This window comes from Leptonychotes weddellii, chromosome 7, assembly GCF_054177405.1.
Source record: "Leptonychotes weddellii isolate Sample4059 chromosome 7, ASM5417740v2, whole genome shotgun sequence".
Classification (NCBI taxonomy): Eukaryota; Metazoa; Chordata; class Mammalia; order Carnivora; family Phocidae; genus Leptonychotes; species Leptonychotes weddellii.
The window spans coordinates 39517059-39534815 of NC_138375.1; the positions used below are offsets into that span (position 1 = coordinate 39517059).

The window sequence follows — 17757 nt, forward strand, 5'->3', positions numbered from 1 at the left end:
GTTAAGGAAAACACGACGTGTGTAGATAGGAGCCCAGGGCTCGAGGGACAGAGCTAAGGGACTCGCCGGCCGCGCTCAGTTGTCCCAGGCCCCAGGTCCCAGGTCCCCGGAGCAAGGCCCTGCCTTGCAGTGGCAGCAACAGGTCGCCAGGTGGTGCTGTGGCGCCGGGCTCCGGAGCTTCGTGACAGGAGGGGAGCTGCCACGCGCGCGGGGACACGTGACCCGGGTCTCTGGCTGGGGCGACGGGATCACGTGACGGGGCCCGGAAGCCGCGGGCCCCGGCAGCTAAGGGGGATGGCTGGGGCTCCGCGCTGAGGCGAGGATCGGTGGGCTGCGCTGCCGCGGGAGCCACAGCCGGAGCGGAGCCCAAGCCGGAGCTCGAGCGGTGAGTCCTCGCGCTGACGGGCCGGGGCTGGCGGCGAGTTACCGCCTCAGGCAGGACCCAGGTCGCCTTTCTGTGGGGCGCAGCGGATGCTCCGGGGCAGGCACTGACCGGCTCGGGGTGCGGGCCCGAGTCTCCTCGGCTTCCCCGCCTCAGCCGCGGTAAGATGCGGACACCCCTCCGGGGATGAGGCGAACTGGAGTCACTGTCTCCCTTGACCTCTCCTCGCCGTTTGACAGGTGGGGAAACTGAGGTACCGAGATGGGAAAGGTCACCCAGACGACCAGCCAGGGCTTCTTCCACGTTTCCCAAAGGGGCCCAGTCGTCTCGGGCAAGTCACCCGCCCTCTGGGGAGCCCTGCTGGGGACTTGCGAATAGCGGGGTCTTTGGGTCATAGAACACCAGAACTGGGACCCTTCCCGGGAAATCATCTGGTGCAACCCCCTTCTAGGACAGTTGGGGAAATCGAGGCTCGGGGCTTGCCTAAGGTCACCCAGTGAGTTAGTGGCAGCCGTGCGACTAGAATCCAAGTCTCCCCAAGCTCCAGCAGCTGTTTGCTTTTCAGCACACTGCCTCCTGCGGACAACTTGACATGTGAAAAGGCACCCTTTTCCTGTCCTCTCCTCTCCTGGCGCTCCCTCTTTTAGCTCTGCATTCTCCATCTCCCAGATTGGCTCGGCTCTGGGTGTGGTTCCCTGTTCCAATGTTCACGATTTTTTCTGCAGCCTCATCACTCTGTAGGTTTTGCTTCTAACGCCCTGCTATTTTGTGTAAATGGTGCTGAAATATGCAATAAGAATTGGATTATGCTCCTGGGAGGGGAGGTTGCTCCCAGCAGGAGTTGTGGAGAGCCCTGGCATTGACCTGAAGAATGTAAAGACCTGGGCTTTATTTATTTATTTATTTATTTTTTAAAGATTTTTTATTTATTTATTTGACAGAGAGAGACACAGCAAGAGAGGGAACACAAGCAGGGGGAATGGGAGAGGGAGAAGCAGGCTTCCCGCTGAGCAGGGAGCCCGATGCGGGGCTCGATCCCAGGACCCTGGGATCATGACCTGAGCCGAAGGCAGACGCCCAACGACTGAGCCACCCAGGCACCCCAAGCCCTGGGCTTTAGTTTTTCTGTAGCTTGCTTGTCTCATTTGGGGAATATTGGTTATTTGGATGCAGTCATTTGAGGCTTGCTGAAATGAGATAGCGGCACGGTGTAATGGAAAGAACCGAGATTGGGGAATTGGGAGATTTTGTTCTAACTCTGACACTTGCTTTGCAACCTTGGGTGACTCCCATCCTCGAGTGGGTTTGGGTTTCCCAGCCTGTACAATGATGGAGTTGAATCCCTCAGGACCTCTTCTGCTCTGACATTCTGTGCCTCTAGCTCTGTCTTCTAATCCGAGTGGGCTTCCCCCCGTGTACATTACTGCCGCCTTTCGACAAGGGTTAATCCAGTTGTCCAGGAAGCAGTCTCCCTACTTCACTTATTTCTAGGTTACCATGAAATCCTCCTCCGTCTTATCACTGTATTAATTCCAATCTAAATGTTGACAGCTGAAAATGATTTTGACTGTCTTTAATTACTTTAACCACGATCAAGGCCCTCTTTGACTCTTGTTGAGAGCCTAGTCTACAGTAATTAACTTGTACATTTAGAGTATGTTTTCTTTAAAGATGTTTTTGTGGAGGAAGTAAAGGGGACACAAAAGACAGTCTTTTGCTCTGAGTTTGAGACTGTGGGGTGGAGGCTGTATGAAGAAGAGGCTGCTATTTTGCCGGTATTAAGTCTCTCTTCCTTTGTTTTCTGATTGTGCCATGCTGTTATAATGGCCTGCTGTTGAGTTCTTATTTGCCCTTTAAACCATGTAGCTGTTCATTCAGCCCCATCTCTCTGGCAGCTTGAAGTTGCTCAGAGCTGTCTTTGTCTATTTTAAAGGCAGATTCCATTTCTTCTGCAGTATTCCTGAGACTACAACTAGGACCAATGGATGCAAGTGCCAAAGGGAAGTAGTTTTTGGGTGAGCGTAAGAACTTTCAAAGAATAAGAGCTCTTTCATGTTGCAGCACACAACCTGTCACTGGAGGTAATTGTCACTGGACAATTACATCTGGGAATGTTATAGGTTATGTTTATTGTGTTGGGTAGAGCTTTGGACTAGATAAAGTTTGAGGTTTTCTTCCAACTCAGGGTTCTTGTGAAATTCTAGGACTGGACTTGTTAGCATGTAGAATGTCAAGTAGAGTGGGTGTCCACTTTTGTGACTGCTTTATTTTTTCCCCTTGCCTCAGACAACTACTTTCTCTTGTGTTAAGTACTCTTGTGTGTGTGTGTGTTTTTTAATTCCTCCTCCCCTCCCCAGGGAGTGTTTCAATTCTTTAAATGCTTGCTATCTCTTCCAAGATCAGATGCTGAAGAGTCATTGTGCTGTTAATGATACATTTCTTCTTTCCACCCTGACCTGAAAGCAAGGTCCTAGAACTGGGCTGAGTGAATGGACTTTGGTTTCTACTTTGGCTTGGCCTGGCTCTGATAACCCCTTCCAGAAGTGTGTGACTGACTGACCACTAACATCTAGCCTAGCTTTTCTCTTTGTTCCGCAGAGGAAACTCACACTGAGTCTTTTTACCTCAACCCAAACCTTGGAGGAATCCTGAGTCTCCCTCCTTCAGCTAGGCCTTACTGGGTCTAAGCACACAAAGCTAGCTCTGTTTTATGGGTGTGGAGTCCCATGGATGAGACATTCTAAATGTGCCAAAATAGAAACCTCATGATGTTGCATTTGGTGCCATCTCTTCTTTTATCTCCCAAACATTTCTCTTGGAAGCCTTGACACCCAGGGTCAGTTCTCAATGACCCTCTATAGTACGAAATACTCTTCTGTGCTTCCCTATTCCGTGAAGTCAGGAATCTATCTGTGTTCCTGGGATGCTCATGGCACATAGACCACCATTTCCAAGATGAGGACCTGGCTTAGCTCTCCAGAGTGATAAAATGGAGAAGAACTGTAGAATTGCACATTTGCATAGTGAACTTTCTGACTTCCTGCTCTTGAACTTCTCTATAATGATAATTGCATCTAGCTCTGAACTCATGTACTTTTTGTCATGCGGAATTCCCCCTGCACACCTAATCTTGCCCCTGTTTTGTTCCAAGGGAGATTGCAGGGAGGATAGATAATTTATGGTGTGATAGAAGCATGGACTGAGAATCTTGTATGTTGTATTCTAATCCCATGTCTTTAACAGCTGGGGCCTTGGTTTTCTCGCCTTTGGTGAGAAGCTGGGGCTTTAGATCTTCTGTAAGTCATGCATGGTACTAACATTTTAGTGGTTTTTAGGATTGTGTGTAAAAAGTGAGCGTGTTTGTCTTGTCAGCACCTCCTGTGCAGAGCCTGCTGAGATCAGCAGCTGCTTTGCGGCTGCCCTCTCACCAGACTCTTTTAGGCAGGAGTCAAATTATGGAATGTACTTCTGTGGTAGGTTAAATGGATTTTTATCTGATGCCCTTTAAAAACAAATCATGTGGAAGTTAGAAATTTTCACTTTCCTCCTTGTAGACCACACATAGCAACACAGTCTGTGTCCTTGTTCATGACTTTGGAATTCCAACGATAGAGAAAAATGCATCTAGAGAATTTGCTGTTTCCTTGGGTTCCAAAGTCTAACCCAATGTAATTGTTTCAGAATAATGGGTGGCACTTGCAGTCTGCAAATATCACCTATCCTTGAACTCTGGTAGGAGATGAGGCCTGGGGTGTACCTATCATAATAAGATCATATGTATTTTTCTAGTGCCTATAAATCCACCTGTAATCAAGATCATTTAGGAAGATGGTTAAAAATAAAAATGCTTAGGTTGAATCAGATTGGGCCGAGAAATCTGTTTGGTTTTTTAAAGCAGTTTTATTGAGATATAATTCACATGGCATGGCATACAGTTCAACCATTTAAAATGTACAATTCAGTGGCTTTTAGTATACTCACAGAGATGTGCAACTATCACCACAATCAATTTTAGAACCTTTTCACCACCCCAAAAGAAACTATTCCTTAGGTGTCCCCTGCTTATTCCTTTTAACTCCGTACCCCAAGCCCTAGGCAACTACTACTCTGTTTCCTTATGCCTAGCCAAAGACCTGCCTCTCTCTACTTTCCACCTACTGATCCTATTTCTTACTCATCTTCGCCATCCCACAGGGCAAGTCTTATCCATAGGACAGCTTTTAAAAGCAGTTTTTATACCTGCCAAGTTGCCAGTTCTCCAGTTTGAACCTTCTCAGTGCCTCTAGTCATCCCTCCTCAGGCTGGTGCTGAGCCCTCGCTACACCACAGTTTATTATCCCCTTAATAGTATACTGACTGGAACAGAATATAATGCAGAGCAAAACAAACGGTGCTGTCATTCTACCTGTGGTTCTCACCTCGTGCAACCTAGAATTAGCTGATTTGGCATCTGTTACTAAATCATTGACTTCTGTCGAGCTTATCATCAGCTAAAACTCATAAATACTGTTATTTTTTTCTTTTCAACATGCATACAGTTGCCAAGCCACATTTGCCGGATCCTGCAGTTGTTTCTCAGACCTTGGATCTATAGATTTTAGCTTCTGTTTGAGCAGTTTCTTAGCAATATTCTGCTGGGGGTAACTTCAATTTTTATACACAACGTAAAGAAGCCTCTTTGCAGTATTTGAAATAAATTGAGTGCCTGGGCCAAGTAAGCAATAGAGTGGCTTCTTCGTTGTTGGGGAGGGGTAGGGGAATTTGTCAGTCCCTGTATCCTGTCCCTTCTCCCTCAGTAATATGCAGGATTCACCTGGAAGGCTCTATTCCTCAGACACTTTGCTATGTTGGAAAATACTAGAAATTAGCTGTTGTTTGCATAGATGATTACATTAGTTGATTCCTGGAATATTAGCACTAGAGAGATGCTGAGAGGTCTTTCAGTTTATTGCCCCTTACCCCTTGCTGCACATTTGGGGTAAATAGAATTATTCCCTGTTACTAAAGAAACTGGCGATAGAGTCAGCCTCAGAACCCAGGCCTTCTGACATACATAGATGCTGACCTATTAGCTTTGCTTGGATAGCAGCTTTCAACTGTTCATATTAAGATACTTTATAGATATTTTCCCCCTAGCCGTCTTATGAGTTTAATTCCCCCAGAACTAGATGACTTCTTTGAATCCTTCCAGCATGCGAGTAAATGATGCCCTCTTAGATATTTAGCAAAGTCACTCTGGTAGTGAAGCTGGGCAGCATCCTCTCTGGGACTTCCAGAGCCTTTACTGGCTTTCTGCCAGGCACTTTCCCTGTGGGATTATGTGGGTCCACTCTTCATTATGGTTGGTGGGGGAAAATGAGATACCCTGGATCACTTAGGGGCCAGAGTAGGGCCAGTTTCCAAAGAGTCCCCTGGGACTTGACCCATGGGAGCCTTCAGCACAGAGCTATCCTCTGGCAGCTAGTGTTGGGGGTTGGGCAGGATTGTGATGACCCACAGAGATCCTGTCTCCTCACCAGGTATTTGAGACAGCGCAGCAGATTTATGGTGGGCTTCAGCTGCATGCTGGGGGAGAGCCTGCTTATAGGCAGGCAGTTGTGCCCGTCTGCCAAGTGTCAGGAGGACTTTTTTGGTAATTTTTAAGATACATATACTTTTCTTTCCTCACTTGATTGCAGATTCTTGGAGGGTAGGAAGTTGGCTCTCTCTCGTTACAATATTCCCTCATTGCAAGTGGCAGTGCCTTTAGTAGATGTTTCCAGGTTCAGGCAGGGCAGCAGGATCTATGTTTACTGCTTTGCTGCTACCTGCCTGTAGCAGAGCAGGTTCCTTCATCATTTTGGGGGTTGATTCTTTATTTGTAAAATGATCAGTTTGGAGTGACCTCTGAAGGCTCTTTTAGTAATAGTGTCTAGGGTTCTGGGAGCTTACAGAACTCCCAAAATGTATCCTTATCGGGTGGCTCAGAGAAGTTGTTCTTCTCTTTCTTGTAGTAACATTACTGAGAAAGTCCACCCTGGAGACAATACCCTCACCATCCTTCCCCAGCACACAACAGAAAGGGTTTCTTCTTTCACCATCTTTACAAAGTTGGCAAATCCATAAAAATAAGAAAGAAGAGTCTGGAGGGGAAGGATTGAAATGAGGGCCAGTGGTGAGCCCTCTCATGCTCCTGCTCTTTGAGCTGCTTGCAATTCTGGCTTATTGCAAGTTAAGAGTCCTGGGGTCAGAGAAGAGGGTCACTGGTGACCTCCAAAGAGTATAGGATGGGCCAGAGGTCATGGTGGAGAGAGAGAGAGGAAGTCATCTGTTGGCTCTGGAACCTGGTGGGGAATCTGAGCAGAATTGGATGATTTGGAGGGGATTTTTTGAATGCAACAAGGTCCTTTTTCTAATGCATGCAGGAGAAAAATAAGATGTGGTGAGGACTAGTCAGGTTCTCATCCTCTGAGAGCTTGACTCCTGGGGAAGATGGACATAGATACAATATAACTGTTGTTCAGTGTTCAAAGAAATCAGCTCAAAGGAGGGGATAGTTACTCCCAACCAAAGACACAGAGAAGGCTTCCTGGAAGCACCTGTCTGCATCTTCCCCCACTCATCCCACGCAGTGCCTCACCTTTGCTCTGTCCAGGTGTATGGTGGCAAATTCAGAAATTTATGAGTGGGATATTGAGAAGGTTGGGAGACAGAAGCCAAGTGAGCTCAGCCCGCCCATGTGTACTTTGCACTTTTCCCAGTTCCCTTGGTATGAGCCACTGTCACTGTACTTAATTCATAGTGCAGCGGTCACTGAGCTGCTGTGACAATGGCTGCTTCTGCCCCAGAGCCCACCACAGGCTTGGAGCTAAAGGCCCCAGCTGCTGGAGGTCTTAGCAGTGACCCTGTCCCCCCAGCTACCATGTCCACGCAGAGACTTCGGAATGAGGACTACCACGACTACAGCTCCACGGATGTGAGCCCAGAGGAGAGCCCATCCGAAGGCCTAAACAACTTCTCGTCTCAGGGCTCCTACCAGCGGTTTGGGGAAGGTAACAGCACAACGTAAGTAGCTATTTCTTCTTCCCTCCTGGGTGTGACTCATGTTTTTACGTTCTGTATTAGTAACATAGTCTCCCTTAGAGGTATTTTTGCTCCCCTATTTTATCAATTCCCCGTTTTACAGATGGAAGGAAGATATAAAGAGATTGGGTGAGTAACAGCTCTGAGATTTGAGTTCCTTGCTGGCCACTGTCCCTCCCATATGTTTTATATTCTTTACTCCTTTCAGCTGTGTTGGTCCTGGAAGGCTGGTGCTGAACATAAGAGAAGCTTCTAGAGAGAACATTCTCTTAATTCAGGACCATGGGTCATCTGTGCTAGAACCTCAAATACTTCTAGGCTCAATTGGAAGCTTCATTTGCAGAGTCTCGCCTAGACTTCTGTCCCCATCACCAAAAGACCAGTTCATTTGGCTGAAGAAGTGGTAAGAGGCAGGAAGGAATAATTTCTCCTGCACTTAAAAAATTCGAGGTTGAGGGGCGCCTGGGTGGTTCAGTTGGTTAAGCGTCAGACTCTTGATTTTGGCTCCAGGTCATGATCTCAGGGTTGTGAGATCGAGCCTAACATTGGGCTCCACACTGGGCGTGGAGCCTGCTTAAGATTCTCTCTTTCCCTCTACCTCTGCCCCTCCTCTCCCCACTCCCTCTCTTTCCTCCCTCCCCCCACCTAAAAAAATTCGAGGTTGAGAAGAAGAGGTCTGCCTAGCATTCTCTATGGAGGGGTAAGTCTTATCTCTAGAAACTGAATCCCATTCATGACTCATTTGGGTGGAGTTTGGCCCTCTCTGGGCCTTAGTTTCCCCAAATGTAAGAGAAAATTGAGGACCCCACTGTGAAGCTGTGCTGACTGCTAATCACCCACTTGAATTAGAAGATTCAGAGGAGGGTTTTCTACCCCATTGATTTCTCTGACTCAATCCTGAATCTCAACAGACCCCTGATATTTTCTCTAGATCCCAGCATTCCATCTTTTTTGGCCTTTCTGTTTATTCCCCAAGCTTAGCTATTATCCTTTCTGCGTTCCCTTGTGGGTTGGGTGTGACTTATCGAGGGATCCTTCATGTGCTAGACTTACGCTTTCCCATGTGACTGCCCAAGCCTACTATTGAAGCTTCTCTTGGAGGTCATTACTGGTGAAGCTCCCTCTGGAGCAGGGCATTTTCTCTTGTGAACTGGGATAGAACTAGAGGATATGGTCTGTCCACATTAGCACTAGCTGATTTCTGCTCCTAAAGATTCAGTCTCTATAGCTTATTTCTCATGTGGCATGCTTTTATAGATTCCCCCATTTGCTTGCAGTGTTGGCTGATGGGAAAGATTGCATAGAAAACAACTGGCAGCAGTGAGGACCATCTTTCCCCTGTTTTCCTAACCTGTCCACTCAGTTCGCTTCCCCCAGGCAGAAGGAGCTCCAGATGCAGCCAGTGGCATGTGATAGCTTCCCTTCAGAGGTGAAATACTTCTTCTGAGCTTCTGTCTCCATAGTTTCCTTCCAGTTTTTGCTCCTTCTTGTTCTCAGGCATCAGCTTGTCTGTGCAATGTTTGCCATATGGGGTCTAGATTTTCATTTTTAAAGGGACCTCTCTGAAGTTCAAAACCAACCACTAGCAACTTCAGGATGGTAGTTCACAGGTTTTGTATGTATTGAAAGTAATGTGTGCTTGTTAGCTATTCTCATTACCTTTTTTTCACACTGGATTATAACTAGTAGTCAACCTAAAATTATTTCTCCTTGCTTGTTAGAAATTGAGAAAATCAGGAGATACCTTCCTTGGGCTTGTATTGGCATATTTTCTAGGGTATGATTTGTTGTGAGGGTCCATCCTGCCCTGATATTGTGGTATATGGAACCAGGAAAACCCATCTGTAAATGAGATTAGGTATCGCAAGTGACCCGGGGAAAGTTCTCCCTTGGACTTGGAGGGTTGGTTGAGTACTTGCCTGGGGCCCGGATCCACGTAAGCATTTAGGTGTAGAAAACGTGCCAGGTGTGCTTAAGGTATAAGCTGATTCAGGTGACCGTGTTAGCTCTCGTGAATCTCTGATATGTCAGAGTGTTAGAGATAAGTTTTTGAGCTGGATTTCTTGTCTACTGTGCCTTGCTCCACCCTGTTACTAGTTTGCCAAGGAGCAAAGAATGCAGAACAAAGTACGAGGAACAAAATACAAGGAATAAAGTACATGCATGCACATAACTGGCTCTTCTAAGCGTTAGGGATTCAGTGAAAATCCCTAATCGGGGGTGCAGATAGGAAGCCCAGACACTTCCATAATGGTGTGTTTAGTGAGGTTATTTCCTAACACTTGATGTTGTCAAGCTATTGACTGCTTTGACAACAGCCTCATTTTATTCTATTGGGCAAGTTTTTCTTCTTGTTGCCCTATTGGGTCACATTATACCAGCTGTTGATCGAGCTTTGGTACTTTTTCCCAGGCTGGCAGGCTGAGAATCCAGTTGACCGAAACTGCTTTCTCTAGGTTATCTAGGGCAGTTGTTTGCAAAGTGTGGTCTTCAGACCCTTTGGGGTTTCTGAGACCATTTCAAGAAGTCTGTGAAATTGAAACTATTTTCATAATAATGCTAAGATGTTATTTGTCTTTTCACTGTGTTGACGTTTACACGGATAGTTCAGCAGCAGTGGTGGGTAAAATTGCTGATACATTAGCATAAACCAGGGCAGTGCCACCAACTTATGCTAGTCATTGTATTTTTTGCTGCCACACATGTATGAAGAATAAGCCAGTTTCACTTAAGCAGGTCCTTGATGAAGCAGTTAGATTACTTATTTTATTACTTAACCCTTCAGTACAGAGTTTTAAATAATCTGCGTGACCAAATGAGAAGTAGACATGAAATACTTCTACTGCCTACCAAATATGATACTTGCCTCAAGGACAAGACCTTGAGTGATTATTGGAATTGTGAACTGAACTAATTGCTTTTTTTATTTTTTGTAGAGCACTATTTTTGCTAGAAAGAACTAACGAACTGTAGGTTATTCAGACCTGAGTATTTGGCAGTACTGAGTACTTCATTTCTTGAAAATGAAAGGAATGAGACCATCACCTCAAGAAAAAACAATCAATGGTATTTGTTGCCCACAATAAAATTTGAGCTTTCAAGCAAAACTAGAAAAAAAACTAGTATCCAACCCTGAGCTTGACAGCTTCCCTCTACTTAGAGACTTCTGATAAGATTAGTGATATTAATAAATGGGATTTTTTCAGATACTGTATAATGAAATATGCCAGCATTTGGAAGATCTGCATAATTCAGGGAACTAATATCTTCCAAATGGCCAGTGTGATACTAGAAAATTGTGCATGAGTAAAAGATCCATTTGAAGGGCAAGATCACCAGTAGGTTTTAATGTGATAGGATCTTGAAAAGTTCAGACTCCACATTATAACTAACTTCTAAGAAACAACCACGTGTCGAATTTCGGTGTAGTATCAAAGGAAAATTACCACAATTGTCTGAAGAGACTATTAAAACACATTCCAACTGCATGTCTGTATGAGGACAGATACTCTTTATGTACTTCAACCAAAACAACATATCACAACAGATTGAATGCAGAAGTAGATAATCCAGCTATCAAGCAAAACATTAAAGAGGTTTGCAGAAAAGGTAAATTAATGCCATTTTTTATTTTGGAAAATAGAACTACTTTTCATTAAAAATCTGTTATTTTAAAAAATAGTAACCATTTAAGGGGCACCTGGGTGGCTCAGTCAGTTAAGTGTCTGCCTTTGGCTTGGGTTGTGATCCCAGGGTCCTGGGATCAAGCCCCGTGTCAGACTCCCTGCTCAGCATTGAGCCTGCTTCTCCCTCTCCCTCTACCCTTCCCTCCCTTGTGCTCTTTCGCTTGCTGTCTCTCGCTCTCACGAATAAATGGATAAAAATCTTCAAAAAAATAATAACAGTTTAAAAAATCTGTTATTTATATTTACATGTAATTTGTTATTTTAAGTAATTAATATTTTTTTAATTTCTCAACTTTCACTTGTAATATATATCACCAGACGTAATTCATATAAGCAAAAGCTATTTGGTATCCTCAATAATTTATAAGTGTATACAGGGCTCCCGAGAAAAAAAAGTGTAAAAACTACTGATTTAGAACATAAACAGAACTATAGAGATTTGCAAGGTTCCCTTCCTATATCCCCCATAGTTAAGACTTTGCAGTCCGTGGAGTTTATTTTTTGATACCCTGTGGTTTTGGGTGATCCAAGCTTGGGGCCATTGATTAAAAAGAATAATGTTAGCCAGTTGCCTAGAATCCTGGTGTTTTAGAGCTGAAGAGATGTTGGCAAGTATGCTGTCCTATCCAGTCCCCTCATTCTACAGCTGAGACAAAGGTCCAGACAAGGGAGGGGAATTGTCATATGGAGTTAACTGGCAGAGCCAGGGCTAAAAGGGACATTATCTCCTATAAAACCCAGCTCAGAGACATTTTGGGGAGGCCTCTGGTAGGCAGGTGAGTTTTGCTACAATGCTTACTTTTGCCTGGAGTGGATTAAACATTTGCTAAGATAGACATTTGTTCGGCCCATCGCCCTGCCCATAATCTCTTGGTCACTTGGCTGCTGATAATGAAGGAGTCACCCCTGTACCCTTGGTCCTTAAGCTGTTTCCCCAGGATAGTCCAGAAGAGTGCTCAGCCTCTTCTCATTTAGATTCAAAGACATTTTCTTGATCTTTCCTGAAAAGCTTTGGAACAGTAGGAAGGTCAAGAGGTTTTCTTCCTGGAGGTAGGAGAAAGGTTACCAAAAGTAAAATTCCATTTCAGAGAGTGTAGATAGGTCATATTTATTATGGTCTTTAGGAGTTAACACATCTTATTTGCTTTCAGTTTCTACTGAATTGCAGATGTGAAGAAATATATGGAAGCATCATTTAGGAGGGATTTAGGGTATTTGTGCTAAAGAATTTCCAGACAGTGCCAGGGGCCAAATCTTGAGTGAGTCTGTGATTGGGGGCAAAGTGATGCTGTATTTGACCTGTTTTGTATCCTAGAGGTAACAGGATAGAAAATGCAGCAGATGAGGGTACTTCTCTGCTGTCAGTCCTTTGAGGAGTTACCATTCTCTACAGATAGCTCACCGTCACCCCACCCAAGTGGCCACAAAACTGACACACTCCTCTGTGTTGGTGCCCCGAGTCTCTCTCTGGGCTTGTGTTCCCAGGCCTTTCTTCCCCATGGGCACACTGGCAAGCTCTGCCTATCCTGCTGGGCTGGGCTCAGGTCTCCCCTCTGTGAACCCTCACCTGCTTCCCCCTCCCCCTCCCTGTTCCTGGGCACTTCTTAAGAAGACATCTTTCTGTCTGGATGGTTATTAATGTATCTGCCTTATTTTCATTGAGACATTATTAATTTCTAGAGACTGAGGTCCATATCTGATTCATACTTACTTCTACCACTGTATTAACACAATGTTTTACATATAACGGATAGTATTTGCTGAGTGAAAAAATGAATGAGAATGCATGAAAGGCTTTATAATTACAGCTTGAGGTGGACAGTCTGTATAACAGGTGAGGGGAAAATCTGTCCTCAAAGCAGAAGGATAAATTAGGTGACATTTGAAGAGGCCTTCTCCAATCCTAGGACTCTGGCATTTGACTTTTTTTATATTTTGTTTTATTTTATTATGTTATGTTCGTCACCATACAATACATCATTAGTTTTTGATGTGGTGATCCACGATCCATTGTTTTCATATAACACCCAGTGCTCCATGCAGTACATGCCCTCCTTAATACCCATCACCGGACTTTTTTTTAAATGCAAAGTACACCAGGGACTGGCTGATTGTGGTGCCGTATTCCTTTTGATCTGTTTACTTCGCATAAAAATTTCTGTTATGGGTTCTGGGCTTCTATTTTTTATTTCCCTCATCTTTCTCTCACACCAGTGTCTGTACTTCACACTTATGCTTGTCATCCTCTGTTGCAGTTTTGGATCTGAGTCTTTACAGTGGACAGCTCTGGTGAAATTGTAGGCCAGAGCCACTAGGAAAGGATAAAGTGCCTACAGAGAGCCCCGGTGTCCCTCTGGTCTAATCTCCAAGAGAGCTGGGGTTCTTGGAGATGCCACAGGGAACAGAGCTTACAGCACAGAGGCCAGGAGAGGACTCGGGGGTCAGACTGCCTGGGTTTGAATCCTGACTAAACTCTTTACTAGGTGTGTGACCTTGAGCAAGTGTCTTCCTCATCCATAAAATAAATACATATCTCATAGGGTTGTTGTGGAAATTGAATGAGATAATGCATGAAAGCGCTTAGCACAGTGCGACATGATTAATAAATGTTAGCTATCATTATTGTTAACATGTCCTTGTCTACTTTCTTCCCACTTCAGATGGTTCCAGACTTTGATCCACCTGTTAAAAGGCAACATTGGCACAGGACTCCTGGGGCTGCCTCTGGCAGTGAAAAATGCTGGCATCTTGGTAAGGGTCTGCATTGGCAGAGGGAAGAATCATGACAAATTTTAGGAGATGGTGTGTGTTTTTTTAAATCTATCTCATTTAAAACATTTAAAAATGGAGAGCTTTTTAATTCAGCTGAAGAAAGAGCAAAATTCAAGTGTTCATTCACTTAAACATATTTATTGAGGGCCTTCTGTGTATTAGATGTTGTTCTAGGCTCTGAATATTATTGGTAAATAAAGAAGAGATTCTTGCCCTCATGGCGCTTACTCTGTGGTGAGGAGGATGTACTTAAAATGTCTCAGAGTTTCTATCAATAATATTAACTAATGAATTAGTAACAGAAGTTTGTTAGTTTTCTACATAGTCCTTCCACACCCCACCCCTAGGAGGCCAACTCTGAGAATTTTACTTTTTCTTTCATGATTCATCCCCTATAGGCTATAATCTAAAGCCATTTGGTTTCTCTAGAGCTGGAGATAGCTCAGAGATGTGGATGGCCCTTAGCTAAGGTCCGTTTTTCCTGATCTGGCATTGTTCTAATGAGAACTTACCCCTTCCCTCCACCCCTTCACCTGTCTCTTCTTCCCAGACCACAGGAGCCTTCTGTTTGGCTGATTTATAGCTGTTTTAGAACAGCCTTATCTTGTGTCATTCTTTTCCACGAGGTTAACTCTTTCGAAGGCATGCTAAGGTTCAGATGGTGCCCTTCTCACCAAGCTGATCTCCATGATCACATTTCTCTCTGTAATGCTGTGCCAGAAGTTCTGTCACTGGAAGGTGCCTTAGTAGCGTTTTGATCATTTCCAAATCCAGTCTCCATGGACTCACTCCTAATTCTACCTGCTTGTCTCTCTCTTTCTTGTCCGCAACACCTGTCTCCAGATGGGTCCCCTCAGCCTGCTGGTGATAGGCCTTGTAGCTGTGCACTGCATGGGTATCCTGGTGAAATGCGCTCACCACTTCTGCCGCAGGTGAGAGCCCTCTGAGCTGCCAAATTGTCCTTTTGGGTTCTGTTACTAGCACTGAAAGAGAGGACTTAGGCAGACCACTCCAAATTCTTTGTGCTAGCTAAAGGTGACTGCTAATTATTGCAGCACTCCCTTTCCCTGGTTATTTTTGTGTTCTTTTTCAGTTTGTTGTCATCTGTCATATTTACTTATGTCCAGGGGACAGAGACCACATTCTACTTCCATGCGCTTTGTAGTATTTACCCCACTGAAATGATTCTACCAGATGGCTGTTAATTATAAGAAAGTAACTGGCCTGTCGACTTAACATTTTCTGGTCCTTGAAAGCATTAGATGCAGGACTCAGTGGTTTCTCCAGGGTGACAGATGGGGAATTGGCCCCGGTCTCAGTGAGCTACCTTTGTTCTGCCACTTATTGTCAAACCCACACACTCTGCCCTTCCTCTCCCCAACCCCAGGCTGAACAAGCCCTTTGTGGACTATGGAGACACAGTGATGTATGGACTGGAATCCAGCCCCAGCTCCTGGCTCCGGAACCACGCACACTGGGGAAGGTAAACAGTTTTCTCTTTTGTTGCTGCTGTGAACTCCCAGAGTGGAGGCCTTCAGACAGGGAGGAGAGATGTGGCAGATAGTATGAGCAATGGAAAGAGCATTGGGTCTGTGGATTTGGCTTCTAGCTCAGATCTGCAAGCACTCTTCTGGTGGCCTTGGCTCTGTGACGCCTTTCTTCTCTGGTCCTTGGTTTCCTCATTGGTAAACTGGCTGTTCTAGCTTTGGCAGTCTATGACGAGTGATTATTTTTTAATTCACTCATTTGTTCAGTAAAGATATTTAAGCACTCTCTTATAAGTGGTGCACTTATTCTAGGTTTTGGGAGGGGGGCTCCTCCTGGGGTAAATTATGTGGTCCTGGTCCTCTAGGGACTTGTAGTCTCTGTAAGGAGAAGGATGTGTGGGAAGCTTGAGGACAAGAGATCCGGAATAATCTATACCAGTAGAGAGAGTATCATGAGCTAGCAGTGCATCCTAGAAGCTCAGACAGGGAGGAGATTTAAGGACTATTGCCTGTGCCAGATGAGAAGTGCACATGATAGGTGCTTTAAGGGAAGGACACTGGGCAGGAGAAGGAAGGCTTCAAAGAAGAGATGAGCTGAGCTAGAACCAATGGTTTATTGGGGAAAGACACATTTCAAGAGATGGGGGGGTGTTTGGAAATTTCTCCTTATGGTAACTTTTCATATGCCTAGAGGGAAATATCTAATTTTTGTTTCCTGTTTGAGTAAATGATATGTGTATAGATAGAGCATTGATATCATTAGGTGCCAATTCCTTTTCTATTCTTTTTTATTTTTTTTAAAGATTTATTTATTTATTTGAGAGAGAGGTAGAAAGAGTGCACTTGTGTGCATGAGGGTGGGCAGAAGGAGAGAGAGGATCTCAAGCAGACTCCCCGCTGAGCATGGAGCCCGACGTGGGGCTCCATCTCACGACCCTGAGATCATGACCTGAGCCGAAATCAAGACTCAGATGCTAACTGACTGAGCCACCTAGGCGCCCCTCTATTCTTTTTAAATTGAACTACATTAAAGCTCTGTTCTCCAGGAAAACTTCTTGTGGTCATCGGGAGGCTTTTATAGTTCACACGTAGTCAGCTTCCTCCTGTGATGCAGGTTTATTTTGCGATTCTTTCAGCAGGATCATTCTCTGTGACTAGGAGAAGCCATAGTGCCAAGTGGCCACCACTGGTTGGCTGGTTGGTTGTTGATTGATTCTTTCTTCCCTCCCTCCTTTCCATCCTTCTTCTCTTCTCTCCTGTCTTCCCCTCTGTTTTCTCTCTTTATCCCCAGCTCCCACCCCTCTTTCCCCATCCCTCCTCCTTCCTTCCTTATTGCCTTACTTTCTTTCTTTCTTTAATGAAGTTCATGTGTGTTCATGATAAAAAAAATTTTTTTTGAACAAAATAGGCATTCATAAAGTGAAAAATAAAAGTATATGCTGGTCACAGTTGCATGGGTATACTTCTGGAATTTTCTGTATGTATACAAACATACACATGTTCTTAACCTTTTTTTTTTACACAAATTGACCATACTGTGCATACTATTTGGAAATTTGTTTTTTTCTATTAAAGGTCCTAGACATATCTCTATCAGCACATATAGGTGTAACATATTCTTTCTCCCTGCTGTATACTGCTCCATTTAAGAATGGTCTGTCATTTAATCATTTTCCTTTTGATGACCCTTTAGGTTGTCACCAGCTATTGTTGTAACAGTGCTTCCACCAGCGGTCTGTTCTGGTACATCTATTCCCGTGTATTTATGTGAGAGTAGGTTGGTTCTTGGATCCAAGTTAGAGAAAGAGACGGTGAAGGGGTCTACTTCCTGGGCTTTATGCTGAGGGCTCCCTGTAGTTTTAGAAGAAACGGTGTGAGATGGCATGGGCAGGCCGTGGGGAGGAGGAGGACAAAGGGACTAGTCTGTGGTCCTGGTGGGTATGCTCCACTCTGGCCATTCTGATTTGGGATTGCCTGACCCCATGCAGCATTCCACACAAGACATAGGAAGGGGACCTCAGTCACCACACAGGACCTTCTTCACCTTCCTCCAAAGCTCCAGACTGGTGGTACCTAGCACAATTTCTCCTTTTATCAGGGCACACTCATCCTTGTGATCTGGTGGGAAGGGTCTATGATGACCTGGGAAAAAGCACTGTTCAAACACATATCTCTCTGGGAATCTTGCTTTTTATCCTCCTGATCTTTGTATTCTTCCCTTCCCCATCCGCAGGCACATTGTGGACTTCTTCCTGATCGTCACGCAGCTGGGATTCTGCTGTGTCTATTTTGTCTTTCTGGCTGACAACTTTAAACAGGTAGGGCCCTGGTTTAAAAAAAAAATGGCAAGAGATGAGTGGACTTTTAG

At 44.7% G+C, this 17757-nt stretch overlaps 1 protein-coding gene across 1 annotated transcript in view; it reads left to right on the plus strand.

The window, feature by feature from the left end:
* The first annotated feature begins 233 nt into the window (after positions 1-233).
* The window catches only part of LOC102736810 (proton-coupled amino acid transporter 1), a 33805-nt gene continuing 16281 nt past the window's right edge, over positions 234-17757 (plus strand). Inside the window, exons 1-6 of the mRNA XM_081825800.1 lie at positions 234-385; positions 7279-7426; positions 13791-13881; positions 14746-14834; positions 15290-15385; positions 17623-17750. Of these exons, the coding sequence (XP_081681926.1) occupies positions 7284-7426; positions 13791-13881; positions 14746-14834; positions 15290-15385; positions 17623-17750 (547 nt within the window). The 5' untranslated portion in view covers positions 234-385; positions 7279-7283. The remainder of the gene's footprint in view (positions 386-7278; positions 7427-13790; positions 13882-14745; positions 14835-15289; positions 15386-17622; positions 17751-17757) is intronic.